The sequence below is a fragment of the Zootoca vivipara genome, chromosome 12 (assembly GCF_965207765.1).
Source record: "Zootoca vivipara chromosome 12, rZooViv2.hap1.1, whole genome shotgun sequence".
Classification (NCBI taxonomy): Eukaryota; Metazoa; Chordata; class Lepidosauria; order Squamata; family Lacertidae; genus Zootoca; species Zootoca vivipara.
In genome coordinates this window covers 14,294,488-14,320,119 of record NC_142595.1, presented here as the reverse complement: position 1 = coordinate 14,320,119, position 25,632 = coordinate 14,294,488, and the positions used below count along the sequence as shown (strand labels likewise).

The 25,632-nt window shown below is 46.4% G+C and overlaps 1 protein-coding gene across 1 annotated transcript in view; it reads right to left on the bottom strand.

Annotated features, from left to right (window-relative positions):
* LOC118094582 (uncharacterized) overlaps positions 1 to 25,632 on the bottom strand; it is a 127,964-nt gene that overhangs the window by 85,986 nt on the left and 16,346 nt on the right. Inside the window, exons 10-15 of the mRNA XM_088655102.1 lie at positions 25,488 to 25,559; positions 22,543 to 23,100; positions 7,194 to 7,337; positions 5,019 to 5,090; positions 3,077 to 3,220; positions 672 to 743 (exon numbers count right to left, since the gene is read on the bottom strand). Of these exons, the coding sequence (XP_088511228.1) occupies positions 672 to 743; positions 3,077 to 3,220; positions 5,019 to 5,090; positions 7,194 to 7,337; positions 22,543 to 23,100; positions 25,488 to 25,559 (1,062 nt within the window). The remainder of the gene's footprint in view (positions 1 to 671; positions 744 to 3,076; positions 3,221 to 5,018; positions 5,091 to 7,193; positions 7,338 to 22,542; positions 23,101 to 25,487; positions 25,560 to 25,632) is intronic.

The window sequence follows — 25,632 nt, the reverse complement described above, 5'->3', positions numbered from 1 at the left end:
TTGCAGAGAGTTGGACTAGAGGACCCTTGTGGTCCTTTCCAACTCTACAGTTCTATGATTCTATAAGAAAACAAAACAAACCCCCCCCGCCCAGGTAGTCTTGAAATATTTTGTATCCACAGGAACCTTCTGAACCGTAATGATTAAGTGCCGGCCCACCGTATTATTTGCTTATTTATTACATTTATATATCACTTTTTCCTCCAAGGAAGTCTCAAGGTTCTGTGCATATTTCTCCCCACCCCATTTTTTCTCTTCACAACAACCCTGTGAGGTAGGTTAGGCTGAGAGACAGGGACTGGGCCCAAGGTCACTTTGTGCAAGTCATCGAGTGGACAAAGCTGATGAGTCAGTCAGTTAATCATAATAATATTACTTAATAAATAACACTAAATTAGTAATAATTAATTGTTACTATAATATTGCAAACCCTAGCAGATAGGTGAATTGAATGAAGAGTGTGGTGGAGTCTCCTTCTTTGGAGGTCTTTAAGCGGAGGCTTGACAGGCATATGTCAAGAATGCTTTGATGGTGTTTCCTGCTTGGCAGGGGGTTGGACTGGATGGCCCTTGTGGTCTCTTCCAACTCTCTGATTCTATATCCTGGCTCAAACAGAGCATCAATGGGGCCTCATATCCTCTCTCCCTCCCCAGCTGAAAAATCTTACTTACTTATCAGGTCAGAGAAATGTGAAGTGCTGGTAAAGGCTTTCATGAAGTCTTTCACAACTACCTTTCCATCACCTACAAATCAAATTGAGAAAGTATATATTAAAAAGTTTACCTTTTTAAGCCAATAGGAGGGGACAGGAGAAGGGGGTGGGACGATGAAGATAGGAAGATAGGAAGATAGATAGATAGATAGATAGATAGATAGATAGATAGATGATAGATAGATAGATAGATAGATAGATAGATAGATAGATATTACGCCGTTAAGCCAATATAAACAAACAAAACAAAACAAGACCATAACAGAACCAGACAAACCCATTACAAAATCACAAGACCATTTACAAAACGCATCACGGTGATTGGGGGAGAGAAAGAATATACAAGAGAGTCATATTTTCTATTAAGATTAATATAAATAAAAACTTTCAGTAATCAAACAGCATTCCAGAACGTCTCTTGTGCGAGAGAACTGAGGTTAAAAACTTTGCAGCCTGCAAGGTTCTATGGGGATCCGTGTCTTGTAGCACGTATGCAAGGTGCGACTCAACTGGCTTATCAGCTAGTTTCTGGATTAGACAATGAATATAATACCTACATAACATGCTTCCTTCCCCGGTTGACTGTCATGGGGTGGAATTGCGAGAAAGGGCTTTGGTGTGGGCCATGTTGAAGGACATGGAGAAATTGGACTGTTGTCCCAAAGAAGGGTGACCAGGACGATGAGGGGGCCTGGGAACTAAATCCCAAGAGGAATGGTCGAAAAAGCTGAGTTGGTTAAGCCTGGAGAAGAGGAGATTAAGGGGAGTGTGAAAGCAACCTTCAAATATCTGAAGGACCACTGGTCCTGTTAGCTAGGGATGATGGGAGTTGCAGTCCCAAAACATCTGGAGGGCCACGTTTGGCCATGCCTGCCCTAGGAGAATCGCCATAGCAGTAAAAAGCACTTTGATGGAAGAACAGCCTTCAAGAGTGATGGGCTTGCCATTGCCGGATATATTTAAGCAGAGGCGGAATGGCCACCTTTCAGCAATGCCACAGCTGCCTCCTGCAGGAACTGTAATGTCCCTTCCAACAGTTCTAAGGAAGCAAAATGGCCAAACTGGACACATTTTCGATGCGAAACAAGCCAAAGAACTAAACAAAAAACTGGGCAGAATGGGACCAAGGTCCTCCAGATGTTATTGGACTACAACTCTAATTAGCCCCAGGCAGTGCTTTTTTTCTGGGGGGACGCAGGGGTATGCATACTGCTAAATATTTTGTGAATCTAACAGGAGAAGAAACTAAAAAAAATTAAAATTTCAAGTTTCTTCCCTAGCACGGTGAATCGTTAGTTCCGTTGCTACTCCTGATGGCGGCCTCATTTCCTGCCATGGTGTTTCCTGAGTCTCAGAAGGAAACGAGCATTTAATGTGTGAAGTAGGAGTTGGAATCCAGCGTGGTGATTGGTCAGTTTCGTTGTTACTACCTCCTTCATTTCCTGTCACGCTGTTTCCTGAGTCTCAAGATGGAAGCGAGCGTCTAATGTGTGAAGCAGCGTGGAATGTGGATGTGTGGCGTTTTACCAATGAATGCCGGGAAGATGTTTGTGCACACAACCTCATGCCAATGTGGAAGTTACTGTGAGCTGTCAGCTGTGTCATATGAGGCAATGCACGTTCTTTGTACTTCTGTCCATTTTAAAAATGGTGATTTTCTTGAGTCAAAATGAGAGTACCCCTAAACATTTGGGGGGGGGGGAAGCACCGGTCCCAGGTGGCATGGGGGATGATGGGAGCTGTAGTCCAACCACATATGGAGAACACCATTTTGGCTACCCCTGATGTAGACTGTGCGGTTGCAGAAGACATTGCAAGACAGAGAAAGCCTCCTTGCTGCAGGGCTGGCTGGGTATTCCAGCAGTATGGGCCTGGTAGGACTTTTTCCACTTGGACTAGCCAAGCTGGTTTTTTCGCCTACCTCATAGCAATTCGTCACAACTTGGTTTGGCGGTTAGGCATTGGAAATTTGCATAAATGAAGAAGGGGGGCAGATTGCGTCATCCTCTGCCCGAAATTGGAGATTTAATCCCGTTAAAGGGGTTCCGGGGGCGGTAGCTTTGTCCTGAGCCTATGGAGGTCAGGGCCTTATAGCACCCCCCAACGGTGGCCACAGGAGGTGTCCCAGTAGATGTACATCACTGGGCTCCTTTCTGGTGGTTAATTTCTCCCAGACTGTAACACACGGGTTACAGTTGGATATAGCCGGTTAGGTTCCAATGCCTAAGCCAATACCGCTCCACATCTGAAACCAATAAAGTTGTGGCCTTTGTTCACCCACTTAAAATCAATTCGCTGTGTCTTGTGTCTTATTTCTTGGGGAGGGAGGGACATTGCCACACAACTATTTCCTCCTGTACTTACCATCCACAGATACGTGTTTCAGAGCTTGCTTGAAATCGTGGTCAGACAGGTGGACCCCCATGCCTCTCGCAAGGGCCGGGAGGTCATGCACTGCCACCTTGCCTTCTTCAATCTTGTCGATGGCTTGAATGACGCCTTTCAACACTGCAGACATGGACACCTGATGTCTCAGCTGAACTTTATCCCAAGAACAAACCTTGCGCATAGCTGTCAACTTCCGGATTGGAAAATAAGGGATCAGCAGCTTCACCCAGTGGCGCGGCACCGGAAATCGGTTCTGCGCATGTCCAGACATGCGCAGAAGAGACTTCCGGTGCTGGACTGCCCGTGTCCACATGTCTGGGCACCGGAAATCGCTTCTGCACATGCCTGGACATGTGCAGAAGCGATTTCCAGTGCCCAGACATGGGCAGAGCGGCACTGGAAATCGGTTCTGCGCATGCTCGGGGCAATTTCCAGCAGCACTCAGCAAGTGAGCGAGCAGCCAGCTGCCGAGTGAGGCATTTTACTGGGCGGTGGCTGGCTGCTTGCTTGCTTGCGGGGGGGGGGAGTGGAGCCTCCCTGGCCAGCAGGGAGGGAGAGGAGCTGCTTCCTTTGAAATCCGGGGAAATTACGGGATATCTAACGATCCAGGATAGCAGCGGGGAGTTTCCCACAAATAAGGGAGTTTCCCACAAAAAACGGGAGGGTTGATAGCTATGACCTTGTGCACAGTGTGTCGGCATGGGCCGAAAATATTTGAGGAAATTCAGCAGGCCCCCTTGCAAACAAGACGTAGCCCCCCATCCTGCTTTTTTCACCTGCGAAGAGGGCCAGATACTGAGGGTTCAGGTCAGTGGTCCCATGCCTCCACGTTCCCACTAGACTATGGGATGTCAGCAGCAGAATCCTACATCAACTATACCTTCAGGAACAATTACAGTCCCTTCAGCAAGGGAAGTTCTTTGGGTGGCCTCCTTTATCGTGAAATAATATTGGGGGAAACTGGGTATTAAGAGTGCTAACATAAATCATATACCCCAGTTTCCCAGTGGCCCTTCAAAGTACGCTTCACGCAGAGTTTATAGAAAAACAAAATACGCAAACAGAAGTTGACTTGGCTAAAATACACCACCAAGAGTTTAAAGATTTTTCCCAACCTAGCATGAAACCCCTGACTAGCAGTATACCGTTTAAAGCAGGCATCCCCAAACTTCGGCCCTCCAGATGTTTTGGACTACAATTCCCATCATCCCCGACCACTGGTCCTGTTAGCTAGGGATCATGGGAGTTGTAGGCCAAAACATCTGGAGGGCCGCAGTTTGGGGATGCCTGGTTTAAAGTATACAGAAGAAAAACAAAAGGTTGGCTTTCTTTAACAGAAAAACAAACTGACTCGGAAGAGACTTTAAACTAAAGATAAACGCGCTCTCTCCCAGCACCTTTACATACCCACATTCCAACCCTTCCAACCTCTCCAAACCTCCCACCATACTCCCACACAACTACCACACAAAATGCTTTCCAACAGAGCCTTATATACATGGAGTAGAGCCCACGCCTATGAGCAATTAAACAGAAATTACCGGCACCTGTTTTTCTTAAACAGACAGTATTGACATTAGACCGGCTCAAAAGCAACTTTGATTATTCAAGAAACCCAACATCCTTTGATCTAAACACGTTTGTTTGTCCCGGAGGATTAATCATCAGCCTCTTAATTTTTTTACTTGGTTTCTTCTAAGGCTTTGTCTTCCCCCACACCGCCACAGTGCTGGAGAAAACATCTGCCCTGGTTTTCAAAAACGACCCCTGCCAATCCTTATGGGGGTGGGGGCTGGGATGTTCCACTACTGGCAATAGCTTGGCTCTTGGTGTAACTAAGGGGTGGGAATCAAGCATCCTTTGCCTCCCTGGAAAGACCTTTAACCCAACCTTACGCAGGAAGGTCTGGTGTGCTTACTTGCGAATTCAGTGACGCGGCTTGTTTTCCCCAAGGCAGACATGAAGTTGGAGAAGTTCACCATCCCATCTCCTGCAATGTCAAGTTTTAGGCATGAGACCATGAGGGTTTGTTCACAGGGATTGGCAGCCAACTGTATGAACCTGCCTGGGTGCTGCATTCGTCACCCGAGGCCCTTCACTTGTGTCCGGGTCCAAAAGAAGCACAGAGGTTGGTGAACAGAGGCTGGACCTGCAGCCCAGGTAACAGTGGTGGGAGAGAAAGCCATTCTCTCTAAGTCCTCCACTGGAGCTGGCCTCCATAATAATAATAATAATAATAATAATAATAATAATAATAATAATAATATATTATTTATACCCCGCCCATCTGGCTGGGTTTCCCCAGCCACTCTGGGTGGCTTCCAACAGAAAAATAAAACACAGTAATCTATTAAACATTAAAAGCCTCCCTGAACAGGGTTGCCTTCAGATGTCTTCTAAAACAGTGTTTTTCAACCACTGTTCTGCGGCACACTAGTGTGCCGCGAGTTGTTGCCTGGTGTGCCGTGGGGAAAAGATGGCGGTGGGGCGGCGAGTCGCCGCGCCGCGCCTGCAGGATCCCTGGCTGGCTGGCTGAGCGCGTGTGGTTCCTTCCCAGAGGAGCCTGGCAGGCGCCAGCAGGGGGAAGCGCTTCTGCGGGGAAAGCAGGCAGAGTCAGCGCCCAGCAGCGCGGCGCTGGATTGAGGAGGCGGTCTACCTTGATCCGGCGGCCTACCGGGTCGGCACCCTGCAGCGCCGCGCGGAGCACCGGATTGAGGAAGCGGCCTGCAGGGTCGGCGCCCAGCAGCTCCGCACGAAGCACCGCCTCCTCAATCCAGCACCGCGCTGCTGGGCGCTGACTCTGCAGACCGGCTCCTCGATCCGGCACTCTGCAGGACAGCTTTATTTTGGGCAAGGAGTTTGCAAACAGTTTAACAGCGCAGCCCTGTCCCTGCGCATTCAGAAGCGAGCCCTGGACCGCTCGGGCGGCCTTACTCCCCCTCGCGCAAGGAGTGGGGGGCCCTAAGCATTGCCGTTTTCGGCAGCGGCAACAGGCGGGTGGTGGGCGGGATCCGCGGGCGGGGGGCGCCTCAGCTCTGGCGTCTCTCCCCCGGGCTGTTTCCTTGGCAATGGGGGATGGAAGCCGCGTCTCCCCCGGGAGCAGGAAAAAGGGCGGCAAGGCGAGAGCCGCCCGCAAGCCCCGGCACCACGAGCTCCTCAGTGGCTGCGGGTCTCTGGCAGCGCGATGCCGCAGTGGCTGCTCAATCTCCTGCTCTCTCCCGTGTCCCGCACCGGCGTAGCTGGACGCCGACCTGGCAGGCCGCCTCCTCAATCCAGGGCTCCCTGCAGCGCTGCTGGTCACCGACCCAGCAGGCCGCCTCCGGGACCCAGCAGCAGCAACGCTGGCTGCGGTAATTACAGTTAAAAAAAAATTAAAAAGACACCCCCCGAAAATAAGCCATAGGCTTGTTTTCTTGGGTAAAATAAATAGAAGACAGTGTCTTAAAATGTGGGAAACACGGTAATAACCTCAATAATAACCTCAAGCAGCTTATAACCTCAATAATATAGGCACAGAGTTAAATTTTCTAACATTTTCTAATGGTGGTGTGCCTCGTGATTTTTTTTCATGAAACAAGTGTGCCTTTGCCCAAAAAAGGTTGAAAAACACTGTTCTAAAAGTCTGGTAGTTGTTTTCCTCTTTGACATCTGTTGGGAGGGCGTTCCACAGGGCAGGCACCACCACCGAGAAGGCCCTCTGCCTAGTTCCCTGCAACTTGGCTTCTCGCAACGAGGGAACCGTCAGAAGGTCCTCGGTGCTGGACCTCAGTGTCCGGGCAGAATGATGGAGGTGGAGACGCTCCTTCAGGTATACTGGACCGAGGCCTTAGTAGTTCAAAGTCAATAAATTATACTGTTGATGGTCTTTGAGGCCTGCCAGACTAACAGAGCCCCTTCAACAGGACACACACACACACATTTTTAGATTTAATAAATAAATAAAAACCAGAAGGAAGAAAGGGAGGGAGGGAGGGAGGGAGGGAGGGAGTTGAGCTGCTCAGGCAAGTTTGGAATGGAAAGGAGCACCCCACACTTGCCACACTAGCCCAAAGCCTGCCTCAGGCGAAGCCCCAAGGACCCTGGAGAGACTCACTTGCCAAACCCGCATTCTGCAGCACGTCCTGGAACTCTTTCTCGTTCACACTCACTCCCATTTTGTGAAAGGTGGAGTGCAGTTCATTGCCTTTCATGTTATCTCCTGCAAGCGTGTTGAGGATATCGAAGGCATTCTGCAAGGCTGAAGAGAGACTCTAGTTAGGGGCAAACTACACACTACACACAGATCCAGAGGGACGCGGGTGGCACTGTGGTCTAAACCACCAAGCCTCTTGGGCTTGCCGATCGGAGGGTCAGCGTTTCGAATACGCATGATGGGGTGAGCTCCCGTTGCTCTGTCCCAGTTCCTGCCAATCTAGCAGTTCGAAAGCACACCAGTGCAAGTAGATAAACAGGTACCGCTGCGGCGGGATGGTAAATGGCGTTTCTGTGCGCTCTGGCTTCCGTCATGGTGTCCTGCTGCGCCAGAAGCGGTTTAGTCATGCTGGCCACATGACCCGGAAAGCTGTCTGTAGACAAATGCCGGCTCCCTCAGCCTGAAGGCGAGATGAGCGCCGCAACCCCATAGTTGCCTTTGACTGGACTTAACCATCCAGGGGTCCTTTACCATTCACCTTTTTACCTTTACACACAGATCCAAGAAACAAAGCTCTGGGTCTGTTTTTCTTGAAAGAACAAGCAGCTTCACAAGGGGGTGAATTTGAGCAGAGGAGGAGAGACAGAGGGAAGGGTAATGGTCTGCCAACCATTGTTGTATTCTGAATTATCCCTTCTCTGGTTTACTTCTCCTCACCAAGGTTTCACATTCACCTAGATTCCCACCCTCTCACATTTCTGTGTCTGCTTTTGGGTGGTGGTGATCATGTAGACAGAGACAGTCTTGTTGTTGTTGTTGTTGTTGTTGTTGTTGTTGTTGTTGTTGTTGTTGTTGTTCCCATTAAGAACATATTTTGTGGAGCATGATAATACAAACATACTACAAAGCATAAAAATATACAGTGTCGCAATAACAGGTCCCCCCACCCTTCTCATTTAACAGGTCATAGATTATTTGATGGCCCAAGGCCTTGGTAAGAAAGAGGAATGTTTTGTCTGACAACATGTAATGATATAGCCAGTTGAGCCTCTCTGGGGAGAGCATTCCACAGGTGAGGAGCTGCCACAGAAAAGGTCCTGTTCTCGTATTGCGACCCTCCGGACCTCTCAGGGAGTGGGAACATAGAGAACGGCCTCAGACGACAAGCCCAGGGTCCAGGGCAATTCGTGGTCCTTAACGTATTGAGGTCCTGAGCCATGTAGGGCTTTTATAGGTCCACACCAGCACTTCAAATTGGGCCTGGAAACTAGAGGTTTATTTAAACACACTGGAAAAGGTTTGCTATTTTTGCAACCATTCCAGCTCATACCAGACAGAGGTCTGGTTAACCATACAGTCGTACCTCGGGTTACAAACACCTCGGGTTACGAACTACGCAAACCCGGAAGGATTTCCGCCGCGTTCTGCGCATGGGCAGAAGCAGGGGGCACGGTTTGTGCATGCGCAAAACGCAAAAATCGTGGAAATCACGCTTTGTGCATGCGCAAAATGGCGCTTCGGGTTACGACCATTTCAGGTCACAAACTGTGTCCCGGAGCGGATCGTGTTCGTAACCCAAGGTACCACTGTACTGCCGAAGGCTGAGCCATCTGCCTGAAAACTATAAAACATTACAGATTTTGAGGGCTGCAACCTTCTTTATCAATAGTCTAGTGCACAGAAATGAAGCAGATTACGCTTTTCACATCCCTTTATCTCCACTGTACTAAAAAAAGTTTCACTTGCTAGACCTGTGCACAGCAGGCTGCAGTTGCAAAGAACAGAAGCATGACAAGGGGGGAAAGGGTGGGGGAAACTGCCCAGGATGCAATTAGCTAAGCCCAGTTGACACAACCCCTTCATGGATCACTGCCTTGTCGTGGCGAAGGGGCTTAAATAACTTGGAGAAGTTATGTTTTGACCAAACGTGATCCACCTGGAGAAGGAATTGGCAAGCCACTCCAGTATCCCTGCCAAGAAAACTCCATGGACAAAGACAACAGGCATATAAAAGTTATGACGCTGGAAGATGAGCCCCTCAGGTCGGAAGGCGTCCAACATGCTACTGAGGAAGAGCGGAGGACAAGTACAAGTAGATTCAGAGCTGATGAAGCGGCTGGGCCAAAGCCGAAAGGACGCTCAGTTGCGGATATGCCTGGAAGCGAAAGGAAAGTCCGATGCTGTAAAGAAAAATATTGCATAGGAACCTGGAATGTAAGAACCATGAACAATGGTAAGCTGGATGTGGTCAAAAATGAGATGGCAAGAATAAATATTGACATCCTGGGCATCAGTGAACTAAAATGGAAGGGAATGGGCGAATTCAGTTCGGATGACTATCATATCTACTACTGTGGGCAAGAATCCCGTAGTAGAAATGGAGTGGCCCTCATAGTCAACAAAAGAGTGGCAAAAGCTGTAATGGGATGCAATCTCAAAAATGACAGAATGATCTCGATACGAATCCAGGCAGACCTTTTAACATCACAGTAATCCAAGTTTATGCACCAACTACCGGTGCTGAAGAAAGTGAAATTGACCAGTTCTATGAAGACTTACAACACCTTCTAGAAATGACACCAAAGAAGGATGTTCTTCTCATTACAGGGGATTGGAATGCTAAAGTAGGGAATCAAGAGATAAAAGGAACAACTGGCAAGTTTGGCCTTGGAGTTCAAAATGAAGCAGGGCAAAGGCTAATAGAGTTCTGTCAAGAGAACAAGCTGGTCATCACAAACACTCTTTTCCAACAACACAAGAGACGACTCTACACATGGATATCACCAAATGGGCAGCATCGAAATCAGATTGATTATATTCTCTGCAGCCAAGGATGGAGAAGCTCTATACAGTCAGCAAAAACAAGACCTGGAGCTGACTGTAACTCAGATCATCAGCTTCTTATAGCAAAATTCCAGCTTAAACTGAAGAAAGTAGGAAAAACCACTGGGCCAGTAAGATACAATCTAAATCAAATCCCTTATGAATACACAGTGGAAGTGAGGAACAGGTTTAAGGATTTAGATTTGGTGGACAGAATGCCTGAAGAACTATGGATGGAGGCTCGTAACATTATACAGGAGGCAGCAACGAAAACCATCCCAAGGAAAAGGAAATGCAAGAAAGCAAAATGGCTGTCCAACAAGGCCTTACAAATAGCGGAGGAGAGGAGGCAAGCAAAATGCAAGGGAGATAGGGAAAGATACAGGAAACTGAATGCAGATTTCCAAAAAATAGCAAGGAGAGACAAGATGGTCTTCTTAAATGAGCACTGCAAAGAAATAGAGGAAAACAATAGAATGGGGAAAACCAGAGATCTGTTCAAGAAAATTGGAGATATGAAAGGAACATTTCGTACAAAGATTACCATAATCAAGGACAAAAGTGGTAAGGACCTAACAGAAGCAGAAGACATCAAGAAGAGGTGGCAAGAATACACAGAGGAATTATACCAGAAAGATATGGAGGTCTCGTACACCCCAGGTAGTGTGGTTGCTGACCTTGAGCCAGACATCTTGGAGAGTGAAGTCAAATGGGCCTTAGAAAGCACTGCTAATAACAAGGCCAGTGGAAGTGATGATATTCCAGCTGAACTATTTAAAATTTTAAAAGATGATGCTGTTAAGGTGCTACACCCAATATGCCAGCAAGTTTGGAAAACTCAGCAATGGCCAGAGGATTGGAGAAGATCAGTCTACATCCCAATTCCAAAGAAGGGCAGTGCCAAAGAATGCTCCAACTACCGCACAATTGCGCTCATTTCACACGCTAGCAAGGTTATGCTTAAAATTCTACAAGGCAGGCTTAGGCAGTATGTGGACCGAGAACTCCCAGAAGTGCAAGCTGGATTTCGAAGGGGCAGAGGAACCAGAGACCAAATAGCAAACATGCGCTGGATTATGGAGAAAGCTAGAGAGTTCCAGAAAAATGTCTACTTCTGCTTCATTGATTATGCAAAAGCCTTTGACTGTGTCGACCACAGCAAACTATGGCAAGTTCTTAAAAGAATGGGAGTGCCTGATCACCTCATCTGTCTCCTGAGAAATCTCTATGTGGGACAAGAAGCTACAGTTAGAACTGGATATGGAACAACTGATTGGTTCAAAATTGGGTAAGGAGTACGACAAGGTTGTATATTGTCTCCCTGCTTATTTAACTTATATGCAGAATTCATCATGCGAAAGGCCGGACTAGATGAATCCCAAGCCGGACTTAAGATTGCCGGAAGAAATATCAACAACCTCAGGTATCCAGATGACACAACCTTGATGGCAGAAAGTGAGGAGGAATTAAAGAACCTTTTAATGAGGGTGGGAGAGGAGAGCGCAAAATATGGTCTGAAGCTCAACATCAAAAAAACCAAGATCATGGCCACTGGTCCCATCACCTCCTGGCAAATAGAAGGGGAAGAAATGGAGGCAGTGAGAGATTTTACTTTCTTGGGCTCCTTGATCACTGCAGATGGTGACAGCAGTCCCGAAATTAAAAGACGCCTGCTTCTTGGGAGAAAAGCAATGACAAACCTAGACAGCATCTTAAAAAGCAGAGACATCACCTTGCCTACAAAGGTCCATATAGTTAAAGCTATGGTTTTCCCAGTAGTGATGTATGGAAGTGAGAGCTGGACCATAAAGAAGGCTGATTGCCGAATAATTGATGCTTTTGAATTGTGGTGCTGGAGGAGACTCTTGAGAGTCCCATGGACTGCAAGAAGATCAAACCTATCAATTCTGAAGGAAATCAGCCCTGAGTGCTCACTGGAAGGACAGATTGTGAAGCTGAGGCTCCAATACTTTGGCCACCTCATGAGAAGAGAAGACTCCCTGGAAAAGACCCTGATGTTGGGAAAGATGGAGGGCACAAGGAGAAGGGGATGACAGAGGACGAGATGGTTGGACAGTGTTCTCGAAGCTACGAACATGAGTTTGACCAAACTGCGGGAGGCGGTGCAAGACAGGAGTGCCTGGCGTGCTATGGTCCATGGGGTCACGAAGAGTCGGACACGGCTAAACGACTAAACAACAGCTGACACAAAGCAAATATGCACAAATATGGCTTCATTTTTTAATCTGACAGAGGCTACATTTAACCCAGGCTTTAACAGCATAACTTGCGTGGTCCATCAGCACACCAAAGCCACAACAATCTTTATTGGACCTGTGGCAGTTGATTAAATAGGCTGTGCATGCAGCTTCCAAGCTTCAACTCAGCAGAACCCTGCTGCAAATCATTGCCTAGACTTTCAATGTGATGATGGTCATGCTCTCCTCCCAATTAACCTCCATCTTTGCAAATCATTGCCTAGACTTTCAATGTGATGATAGTCATGCTCTCCTCCCAATTAACCTCCATCTCTGCAAATCATTGCATAGACTTTCAAGGTGATGGTGGTCATGCTCTCCTCCCAATTAACCCCCATCTCTGCAAATTACTGCTTAGACTTTCTCTGTAGCACCTCCTGTGAAATCTTGCCACTTGTCCGACATGACATCACCAGAGGCCGCCCCCAGGTCTCAGGTTTGGGCCCTGAAATCTCAAGGTCTGGGATACTTCTGACCTGGCAACCCTACCTGCGGCTCAAATGTGCATAGAGTTTGAATGTGCTAATTTATATGTATAGAAGCCTTCTGGAAATTAAAATGGTGGGTGAAATCTCACAAGCAATACACGTTGCAGGGCATCCAGCCACCCTATAAACAAGACAAAGGTGATCTGGGACCTAGTGCAACAGGTCCCCTAAACCAGCGTTTCTCAACCACTGTTCCGCGGCACACTAGTGTGCCACGAGACGCTGGCTGGTGTGCCGCGACGTGCGGCGACGAGAAGGGCGATTTGCATTGCCACGTGCCTGGCGGCCGCCAATAGACAACACTGACCCGCCGGAAAGGAAGCCGGCCGGGTCATGACGCGGGGCGAGCGCAGCTGTCAACAGCCACCACCACAGGAGGGTGGTTTTAGACAAACTTAAAGAAGCTGGCTGGATGAGCTCAACCTGAAACTTGCTGAGCAAAGGATTGTGCTGGCAGAGAAATCAGCGGCTTGTGAAGCCTTATTACAGGAGATTGCAACCAACACAGCAATTGGCAAGTGTTTCTTACAGTCATAATTATATAGTCAATATAGGGCGGCACAGAGTTATTTTTTTTAACTTTTTAAATGGTGGTGTGCCTCGTGATTTTTTTCATGGAACAAGTGTGCCTTGGCCCAAAAAAGGTTGAGAAACACTGCCCTAAACCATAACATCACTGCTGGCCAGCAGGTTTCAATATTAGGTGCTTAGAATACTATCTGCCATGCTGCTGTAGTTTAATAAACTGTTTCACCCCATACAGTTTGCTTTCTGCTGACTTGGCTATTTTCCCAGTAAGCCATGTAAACAAAAAGTAATTCATGTATATTTGATATGCGATAGGAAGGTTGGTGAGGAGAAGTCTCACCCCCCCTAGACTTGGGGTTGGTCTCTGCCACACTCTGCATAGAGCAGGCATCCCCAAACTTCGGCCCTCCAGATGTTTTGGACTACAATTCCCATCATCCCTGACCACTGGTCCTGTTAGCTAGGGATCATGGGAGTTGTAGGCCAAAACATCTGGAGGGCCGCAGTTTGGGGATGCCTGGCATAGAGTTTCATACATATTTCTTTGGTTTTGGGGGTTGTTTGTTGTTTATCATCTTTAGAAAATAAGATGCTTGCCGCAAGCCTAGCAAGAGATTTGAATTCTGGTTGGATATGAGGGGCCTCATTATATGAAAATGATGCATCGCTGGTACCTAACTCCTACTAAACTAGAATGTATAGATGTATAGAACTGCTAAAAAATACATGTTGGAAATGTAAAGAGAAGGAAGGCACATTTCACCACATGTGGTGGACGTGCAAAAAAAAAAAAGTATACTGGAAAATGATTTATAACAAGTTGAAAAAAATGTTTAAAATAACTTTTGTAAAAACAAAACAAAAAAAACACCCTGCAGCTTTTTTACTAGTAATTTTAGGTCCAGAAATTTCTAAGGAGCAGAACAGATTATTTATGTATGCTACAACAGCTGCACGGATGCATCTTGCCCAAAGATGGGAGGAGGACAATCTACCTACAAAAGAAGAATGGCTGATAAAGATGATGGACTATGCCGAATTGGCGGAAATGACCGGGAAAATCAGAAATCAAGAGGACAATAAATTTAATAAAGAATGAGGAAGTTACTTGAAAGAACACTGTAAACAAATGAAAACATTGGCAGGATTTTAAAAATGCTTGCAATGAAGCGAGAACTATGATAAAATTGAGATTTAAGAAAACATGGGTGCAGTTTGAAAAGAATATCTGGGGAAACCATGGAGGGAAGTTCAGGGATTCTGAGAATCCTATTTGTAAAATGATTATGATTCATGTACGATAGCAAGTGTTAAAAGTGAAAATGAATTTTAAATATATATATATATATATATATAAGGTTATGAAGGGCCTCTAAAGCAATGGGGCAACTCCCCACCCACTATGTGAGGTAAGCAGAGTTTTACATAACAAGAGGCCCATTCTGCTGTCATCCCTAGTGAATGCTGGCCAATGGAATGCAAGGTTGTGTTCTGCCCACCACCCAATGCCAGTGGGAACTTGTGGCCACATTTCCCAAGCCAAGAGATGACAGCGAAGGGCCGCGAGAAATGAAGTTGCTGTGGTTCCATTTCAACCACTTCAGCAGCAGAGGAGTGCTAGGAAACACCAACAAAAACTACAATCTTTGCAGAAATGCCCGCTTCAAGTAAGAATCGGTCCAGCTCTTTTTCTTTGGGATTTCAAAAGATGACCACTACCTGTTGAGCCCTGGACCCATGCCTTCCAAAGCCTTCTCTCTCTCTCTCTCTCTCTCTCTCTCTCTCTCTCTCTCTCTCTCTCTCTCTCTCTCTCTCTCTCTGCTTAGGTGGTGAGAGTGTTTCTCCATCCCCACCCAGGCACCCAAGGCTGCAGGCATAGGCAAACTCAGCCCTCCAGATGTTTTGGGACTACAACTCCCATCATCCCTAGCTAACAGGACCAGTGGTCAGGGATGATGGGAGTTGTAGTCCCAAAACATCTGAAGGGCTGAGTTTGCCTATGCCTGGCTCAGAGTATGCCTGCCAAAGAGGCTTAGAGGGCCACATGCAGCTTGTGGGTTTGTCCATTGCTACCCTCTAAAATGGCTATTCGGGATGGCTGAGATGCAGGGGAGAGATTGGACACCAGCCCCCATAGGCCCCACAATTGTCAGCGAGAGTGAAGGGAAGCAAGCTGCAATTCACTCCAAATCGTTGGGATACGGCAGGCAAAATTCTAAAATAATAAAAACTTTTCAGTGCCATTGTAGATTTTTCTAAGCCCATGTATTCAACCAGAAAGCAAAAGGCTATATATTAGAAGGCATTTCCCCATTCCTCTCTGTCTTTTCCTCTGTATTTTAAGGTAATTGGGTTAGACCCACTGAAAACAATGGAGCTAAGTTAACCATGTCCATTAATTTCAATAGGTCTATTCTGATTACGACTTAAGTGAATACAACTCACCATATTTTTAATTGTGTGCCATTTTTTTCTTCTTCTTTTTTCAAAACCCCTTTTATCTACTCCGTTTTTTATTTTTATATGGTTTTACTGTGATATTACTTATTTGTAACGTATTGAATTTTGTTGTTACCTTCCTTGGGTGATACTATTATTTTAATGGAAAGGCAAGGTATACATGTAACAAACGGAAACGATATACCCTTTGGGCACTTCATGAGGAGCATCCATGTAGAACTTGGATCAAATATAGACTGGGATTCCAAATTATGTTAGCCGGTGCAAATCAAGATGGGGAAGTCCATTCTGATCTTCTGCAGCAATGGTGTGGGGATATGGAGAGAAGTATCTTGTGGGGCTAGCACACAAGGGCAGATTCAACCAAATCTGCACCTCCAGAAGTTTGGCCAATCATTCTGGCTCGAACTGGGTTTTGGTAACCCACACTAATTTAGTCCTGGAGGGGAGTTCTTCCAGCTGAAATGGTTATCTTTGGCAAACTGATATGGTTGGAAAGGTGAGGTCCATCAGTGTTCCAGGTGGCACAGAATTTGGGGAAGGAGAGGGGTGTTTTGTCAATCCTTTTACCCAATGGGAACAAGGGCCCTGTTTTGGTGACCTTCCAGACCATGTGCATTGGCCAGGATCTTTACCAGCTCTGAAGCATCTTCTTGTTGTTTGGTCGTTTAGTCGTGTCCGACTCTTCGTGACCCCATGGACCAGAGCACGCCAGGCACTCCTGTCTTGCACCGCCTCCCGCAGTTTGGTCAAACTCATGTTCGTAGCTTCGAGAACACTGTCCAACCATCTCGTCCTCTGTCGCCCCCTTCTCCTAGTGCCCTCAATCTTTCCCAACATCAGGGTCTTTTCCAAGGATTCTTCTCTTCTCATGAGGTGGCCAAAGTATTAGAGCCTCAGCTTCATGATCTGTCCTTCCAGTGAGCACTCAGGGCTGATTTCCTTCAGAATGGATAGGTTTGATCTTCTTGCAGTCCATGGGACTCTCAAGAGTCTCCTCCAGCACCATAATTCAAAAGCATCAATTCTTCGGCGATCAGCCTTCTTTATGGTCCAGCATCTAAAAGAGGCAATATACAGTGGGGCCTGCACTGCAACTGGCGCTTTAAAGGAGGCGATCTGCTTTGTGAAGCACTGCGCCGTCCCAAATTAACTCTTGGCAAACTGCTTGGCTGTCAACAGAAATGGGGGGGGGGATAGCAGTGGCATGATATTAGTTTATAAAATTATGCATCGAATGGAGAACATGGAGAGAGTTAAGTTTTTCTCGCAGCACTAGAACTCATGGGCATTCACTGAAGCCGAATGTTGGAAATTTCAGCACAGATCAAAGGAAGTTCTTCTTCATGCAGTGCATAGTCAAACGATGCAACTTGCTCTCACAGAAGGCAGGATGGCTAGGATGACTTTAAAAGAAGGTTACTAGATAAACTGGAGTCCTTGGAGAGTTGAGACAACCAAATGAAAAGATTCCAAGACCTCTGGGCCAGGTAATGGAATAATTTTTAGAAAATTTTAAGTTGAGAAGAATAAGCCAAATTCCAGTAGTAATTTCAAGGTCAAAGCGTACCATTCATGTTTTTCTAACTTAGAAAAACATGAATGGTATGCTTTGACCTTGAAACTGTGAAACTAGAGCTGATGGAGAATAAACCGAAACAGGGCCTTGCCCTGGGTTTCTAAAAACTGGATTACTACTGGAATTTGGCTTCTTATTCTCACCTTAAAATTTTCTAAAAATTATTCCATTACCGGGCCAGAGCTCTTGGAATCTTTTCATTTAAAAGAGGGTTAGACAAATCCATGAAGGAGCCTAGATAGTTGGAGCATGGTGCTGATAATGCCAAGGTTGCAGGTTCGATCCCCGCATGGGACAGCTGCATATTCCTGCATTGCAGGGGGTTGGACTAATCATGAGCCTTCCAGTTCTATGATTCTATGAAGCTAAATCTAGCTATAAGAAAGCTATCAGTGGATGCCAGTTGCGATGGTTATACTCTGCCCCTGCAGTTAGAGGTATGAATGCTTCTGAATGCCAATCTCTGGAAACTACAGAAGAGTGCTCTTGTGCTCACATCCTGTTTGCAGGTTTCCCACGGGCCACTGCCCTCATCCAGCAGGATTTTCTCGTGTTCTCGTAGCACTTGGCTTTGTTTCACGTGAAAAAAGCGATCGTTCACGAGGAGTGGTGTTTTGCACCCTTTGAAAAGGCAACTTCGTCGCACAGAGCTGAAACCTGAGCTCTGCACAAACTGAGGGTAGCAGTCGCATCGTGCTCTGCGGGCCAAGTTGGGATGATCCAGTGGATACTTACAATTGTTCTTAGGTGCATAGCTGGGAGGTTTCAAGCACTTGAAAACAAAGCTGAATGATAACTGGAGACTGGCCTGTATTTACAAACGCAGGGATTGTGCTCCTTAGGGAGTCAAAACTGGCTGGGGCTCTCTGCCGAGGGCACTTTCAGAGGCCAAGGTGTGTTTGCCCCATGTGATGTGTGAAAAGGCACTAGTGTTTCCTGCAGCAAACATGCAAAGTGCACGTACACCATTAAACACATCTCTGGGAGCTGTGTTTTGTCCAGGGTACTCAGATTCACGCACACAGAAATGCTTTAGACATCTGCTTTGTGCATTTGCTGTGAGAAATACCAGTACAACTCCTCTTCTTTGGCGATCACTCGTAGCCAAGTAAGATTGTCTTCCATAAACACGGTTTTCAAAAGTGAGTCCGTAAGTGACTGTGGAGGCCAATTCTGGATCCACACGTCCTTCCACAGTGGGGACATAGGTTTCTGGGCAGAACTTGATTATGGCGAGGGTTTCCCAAACGTGCCGTCCTCTTAGCACATTTCTCCCTTTCGTCCTGAGTTTGAGCGTCTTCAAAGCCCGTGGCGCCTTTGGTAAAGGCCGTTCTCCAATTGGAGCATTCGTAGGCCAGTGTTTCGTAGTTGTCAGTGTTAATGCTAGATTTTTAAAGATTTGCCTTGAAAGAGTCTTTGAACCTCTTTTATTGACCACCAACACTATGCTTTCCATTTTTAAGTTCGGAATAGAGTAGTTGCTTTGGAAGACAATAATCAGGCATCCGAACAACATGACTACAGTATTTCAATGTAGTTGAAGAATCATTGCTTCGACACTGGTGATCTTTGCTTCTTCTAGTACACTGATATTAGTTCGCCTGTCTTCCTAGGTGATACCTAAAAAGTTTTGGAGACACCGTTGATGGAATCTTTCAAGGAGTTGGAGATGGCATTTATAAGTGGTCCACATTTCACAAGCATACAGTAAGGTTGGTAGTACAATAGCTTTGTAAGTAAGCATTTTGGTTTCCCTGCGAATGTCCTGGTCCTCAAACACTCTGCACTTCAATCGGGAGAAAGCTGCACTCACAGAGCTCAGGCAATGCTGGATTCCAGTACAACACGACACTGGTGTTTCTCATAGCAAGTAGAATGTCCAGAATTGTCAGGAAAACGCCACTGTAAGGTTATCTTGGCTGCCCATGTGATCAGATGTTTTGCGAAGCCCCCTGCCATGTCGTTGCTTGCTCTCCGAAGTGAAGAGGCATAGCTTTTTTTGCTCTGCATTTCCTCATCTTTAACACAGCTTACTCCTCTCTGCCCACGCATAACGTTACTGACTCTGGCTGGCGAGGACATATTAAGTTGATCACTTAGAAGGGAAGGGGGAGAGGAAATGACTTGGCTTTTATTTCCTCAGTGGGTGAGGATTAAGAAAAGAAGTTAAATGTGCCTCGATTGATGGGAATATCTGGATAGCTCCATTAGTTAGAGCAGGCATCCCCAAACTTCGGCCCTCCAGATGTTTTGGACTACAGTTCCCATCATCCCCGACCACTGGTCCTGTTAGCTAGGGATCATGGGAGTTGTAGGCCAAAACATCTGGAGGGCCGCAGTTTGGGGATGCCTGGGTTAGAGCGTGGTTCTGATACCACCAAGGTTGGAGGTTTGATCCCCTGTAATATGGGACAGCCGCATATTCCTGCATTGCAGGGGGTTGGACTAGATGATCCTCAGGGTCTCTTCCAGCTCTACAGCTCTACATTTCCAAAATGTCCGCAGTGCCAGAAGTCACTTCTATGCATGTCCGGAAGTGCGTAGAAGCGACTTCTGGCGCTGCGGACATTTTGGAAATGGGCACAGCGGCATTGGAAGTCGCCTCTACACATGTCCGGAAGTGCGTAGAAGTGACTTCCGGTGCCGGCGCAGCACCAGAAGAACATGGCCACCGGCAGGAGCTCCATAATCCAGGGGAATACGGGGTATTTTGCCATTCGGGACACCTGCAGGAAACGGTAAGAAAATACGGGGGTTTCCAGGGGAAAACGGGGTACTTGGCAGCTATGTGCAGGAGGAGTGCTCACCTTCAGGCAAGGCAGGGTGGTGAGTCATCAGGGGATCGGGACTGGCCATTACCTTGTCAGAGATAAAAGGCGGACAGACCCCAGGTTGCGGGAGCAATATTGCTGCTTGCCAGATCCTGCCTGTGTTCCTATTCCTGACCTCACCTAGTTTCCTGCCCTGCACCCTGCCTCAGCTTCATCGGACGGACCCCTCGTTGATTCCTTAGACTTTGGACCGGCCCTGGACCTCGCCTCTTGGATTACCCTTGGACCAGCACAGTTTTGTAGTTGGCAAAGAAGGAGAAAGAGAAGGGCAAAGGGAGAGAGGGGAGAAGAACTCTGAGTGGCTGTACTGGTAAGTGATGCAGTGTGAGATGCACTGCCTGTGGAATCCAAAGCAAGCTTGGCTGTTTTTCTGCCTGCTTTAGGAGAGTTTATTTGCTTCTACTATGCTCTACTTATATATTTGAAAATAAAGCAAAACTACAAAGACATTGGTCTCCAGTGGTCTCTTGTCCATAGGAAAGTAAACCTGGGAGTCTGGCCCCTAGAATTTGCTCAGTGTTCTGGGAAGTAAAGGTAAAGGACCCCTGGACAGTTAAGTTCAGTCAAAGGCGACTATGGGGTTGCAGCGCTCATCTCGCTTTCAGGCCGAGGAGACTGGCGTTTGTCCATAGGCAACTTTCTAGATCATGTGATCAGCATGACTAAGCCACTTCTGGTGTAACAGGACGCCGTGGCGGAAACCAGAGCACACGAAAATGCCGTTTACCTTCCCGCCACAGCAGTACCTATTTATCTACTTGCACTGGCATGCTTCCGAACTGCTAGGTTGGCAGGAGCTGGGACAGAGCAATGGGAGCTCACCCTGTCATAGGGATTCAAACAGCAGAGATCGGCAAGCCCAAGAGGCTCAGTGATCTAGACCACAGTGCCACCCACATCACCACAACAGCCAACTACAAAACAACATCATGCAACATCATGCAACAACAGCATCATGGGGTTGTTGTTGTTGTTGTTGTTGTTATTGTTGTTGTTGTTGTTGTTGTGCATTATGATATTAAAGGGTGTGGTTCCAGATATCTGGGGGCAAGTTTGGTAGGATTAATGCTTCTTGGGTTTGCAAATTGTTGCTGCCACCACCATGGCTGTTTGCAGCATCTACACCAGAGCTTTCCAAAGTTTTCACACTGGTGACATGCATCATTTCGTGACACACTAATTCAGTTCTACCAGCAAACTGTAAAGGGCTGCCCGCTCTCTTTCCAATTCCGGGAGGAGCACAGGGAGCGTTCACGAGACATACCTACACATTGCAACCGACACACTAACATGTTGCGACACACAGCTTGGAAAATTCTGATCTACATAATGTCATCAGCATCAAAATGCCGTAACTTACGGTATTCCCTGTCCCCAATTTAATCTGGATTTACCCTTTCTGGGTAAAACTCAAGAGAGATATAAAACCCATATGCAGTATCTCAAATGGTCCGCTTGCAAATTAATCCCGTCAGGAAGCACCCATGATGCTATAAAAGCACAGTAAAGCCATGAAATGAATATTATTATTGTTATTATTAAAAACCATTCCAGTTACTGCCATTTCAGCAGTGATCAGAAATAGGGTTGTTGGGTTTTCCTATTCCTATAAAACTTTATATTAATATCATTAGGTTTTTTTTATGAAAAAGGGGGGGGAACACTTTAATAATAATTAAAAGATTGATTACGAAAGCAAATATGGGCTCTAAAAATTGCACCCTCACCAAAGGTTATAATGAATGTTTGCTGAGCTTCTATTGGCTCCACAAGCAGCAGCCATGTCAAGCTGAGTGGTTGGACTGAACATAATGGGATGTGTACATAGAAATGTGTGCTGAGATGTGATTGGTTCTCTTTTACTGATGCATCACCCAAATGCTTTGGAAAGATGCACAGTCAAAGAAAAGAACAGAACCACAGTGAAAATACCGGATAACAATGGTTGGATGACAGCTTCGTGCGGATGCCCTGTACAAAAGTGAGTGAATGAAACGGCACTAAGGACCCTCGTACCTACAGGACCGCCTCTCCCGGTATGCCCCGCAGAGGACATTAAGGTCCACAAATAATAACATACTGGAGATCCCAAGTCACAAGGTGGTTAGGCTGGCCTCGACCAGGACCAGGGCCTTCTCAGTACTAGCCCCTAGCCATGCAGAGTAGGGGCTTAGCAGAAATCAGACTAAAAAAAACCCCCGCTGTCCTTGACCCTGGCTCCCTATTATTCATTAGAAGACAAATCCCATATTGTAAACGGCAACCACCCCTCCAGTTCATTCGATTCAAAATGTGCAAGTTCAAGCATGTATTGCATTGAATGGACAACATTTCAAAACCCACCTTGCTCGTCGGATACCACTTCCGATGGTTTCCTGCCTTCACCTTCGGAATCTGATGTTTGGAAGGCCTCTTCAAATTCATACCTCGTTGGAAGATCCTTTTGGAAGGACAGCCTCTTCTTTTTCTTTTGCTTCTGGATCAAGTCATAGTTGATCAACGAGAAAGGTTGCTCCTCTGCTTGGCTCGCAATCAAGGACATCTTTCTTGCCTTCTGGGCGGAAATCTTGGCATCTTCTTTCAAGGATAAGGTGGAGGAGAGAGGAAACAGAGTGTCCTGGCTTGTGTAGCCAAAGCCTCGTCGGACTTTTGGCCACTCAATGCTCTTCTCTTCCACACGGCTTTCAGGGACCTCAGTACTGGGTTTGGTCTGCTCAGCCTCAGGCTCAGCAGGTTTCTGGGATTTATTTTTCCTCTTCCGTAGCTGGGCAAGAGCGGCGTCGTAATCAGGATTGTAGAACAGAGGTGGGTGAGTATGAGCAGGCAGTATTCTCCACTGGGTCTCTGAATCATCCGTGTTACTAGAAAAGCCCCGGGAAGACCCCCAAGTAGAGCTTTCATCTACAGGTGTAGCAGAGAGAAGCAAAAGAGACCCTATCAGATTCTGCAGCTTCAGCTGAAACAAGGCATCTCCAGTATAACCCTTAAATACTTCTGAAACAAAAATATTTTGCACAACAACTTAGATTGGACAGTGCCAATCTAAACTGTGTGCAGGCAGGGGCGCATTAGTGTGCCGTGAGAGAGCTCTTAAGAGTTCAGCGAGAAGTAAATAAAATTAAAATGAACCAAAAATACGTACGCAGAGAGAAGGCTGCCTGCTGCAGCTCATCAAGATCTAGTGCTCTGGCAGGACTGGCTAATAATGAGGATGAGGATGATAATGATAATTTATTAATTTATTAATGTGCCCCACCCACCAGATGTCTTCTAAAGGTTGTATACAGTGGTACCTCTACTTACAAATTTAATGCGTTCCGAACGCACATTTGTAAGTAGAAAAAAAGTGTAAGTTGAATCCCATAGGAATGCATTGGGAGAAAAAATTCGTAAGTAGAAAAAAATCCTATCTAAAAATTCGTAAGTAGAAAAAAATCCTATCTAAACCACATCCAAGATGGCGGACGGAGCTCCATTTGTAAGTAGAAACATTCGTAAGTAGAGTTATTCGTAAGTAGAGGTACCACTGTAGTTTCTTATCTCCTTGACATCTGATGGGAGGGTGTTCCACAGGGTGGGTGCCACCACTGAGAAGACCCTCTTGCCTGGTTTCCTGTAGCTTCACTTCCCGCAGTGAAGGCACCCCAAGAAGGTGCTTGGATCTGTACCTCAGTGCTGATCGATGGGAATGGTGACGCTCCTTGAAGTGTACAGAGCCAAGGCCATTTACTCTCCATGCAGACACAGGAGAATGATCGTCTGTTGACGGAACCTGCCCCACTGCATTTCTCCAGAAGTCACTGCTCTAGGGTTACCTCCTTTTAGGTTGCCCCCTTCCAGATCAGTGACTCGTACAGAAAACAAAGGAAGGCAGGCCTCTCTATGTCAGTTTGCATTACTTAGTGCAGAAAGTATTGCTCTGATGTGTCGAGATCTTTCCTATTCTAATTAATTCAATGGCTCTTTTCCCAAAACCATCTGCTTATATACATTATTTACACAATGGGCCTAGCGTGATTGGCTACTTCAGGGATACAACTGTGGGCCAATCAGGTTGTGGATTGACTTCTGCCTGCAGCCTGATTGGCTGCTCCTACAGGCCAATCAGGTTGCAGATTCACTTCTACCAGCCGCCTGATTGGCTACTCCTGCAGGACAATCAGGTTGCGGATTCACTTCCACCTGGAGTTGGATTGGGTGGCTCCTGCTGACCAATCAGACTGCTGATTCTGAATCCTATTGTTCTAGGATTCAGCTCAGTACATAACAACATAGCTGTCAAGTTCTCCCCTTTTTTTAAGGGGAATTCCCTTATGCTGAATAGGCTTCCTCGTGCGAAAAGGGAAAATTTGACAGCTATGGTTCTGGAAGCTTCTCTGCGTGAAAGAAACAAGCAGAAGGTTCATGATGGTTATTCTGGAGGTCATTCCTTCAGAGAAGCTGAGTACAGCTGGTTCAAACTGGTTCTCTTAGCTCTTTCTGTCAAGGTCATGCTGACTATAAAAGTAAGGCCAGAAGGAGCCTGGATTTCATACTTTCTCTCTCTCTCTGTCTCTCTCTTTTCCTTCTCATGTGATGTTCTGTACATAGTATGCTTACTGTTCGGGTTTAGACTCATACAGAAGTTACTGTACGTTTAAGTTAAGACTACTGCAACTGAATTTCTTATGGACAGTGCCAATCCTCAATGTACAGTATTGGATTTGTGACCATTCTGCTCATTTGCCTTCAGTAGCAGTAAAGCTCTGCTGGATGAAATATAATTGCCTCCGGTCAATCTTTTGGGAATCCTGCAACGAGTTTTAAGTTTTTACTCTGATAACTATATGTTGGAGTTCTGCTCTGGCTCAATATTGAGTAGAATTTCATGACGCTCTAAAAGTGGGTAAATCTTTTACACATACTAAGCCAAGTATTTTACTTTCTCCCCCCCCCTCAAGTCCTGCCCCCCCCCCAAATCCTATTCTGCTATGTCAGGTTAATAATTCAAACCAGTTGTACAATGTCGCTGTAAGGATGTGGAACCTCTGGCTCTCCAAATGTTGTTCGACTCCAATTTCCATCAGCCCCAGCCGGGAGGACCAATGTTCAAAAATGGCGGGAGTTGTGTTCCAGCAACATATGGATGGCCACAGATTTTTCTACAAGAAGCAAACGTTTCTGAAGCACTTTGAACACCGTGGAAATCCTATGAAAACACTTGTTTCAATCACTATGCCTCTTCTGCTTCAAAGAGGAGTCTTCCTTTAGATAGACCCCAGTCCAATTTATGGGCAAAAATCACTTACCTAGTCCTTTATGGCAAACTGTTGGTCCTCTCACAAGTGACAGAAATTCTGAGATGTTTATTTTCCCATCCCCTGTAACAGAATGAAAGGAAATGGGTCCTGCTTATGCAAAGGAATGCCTCCCTCCATTTAAACCCACATGCTT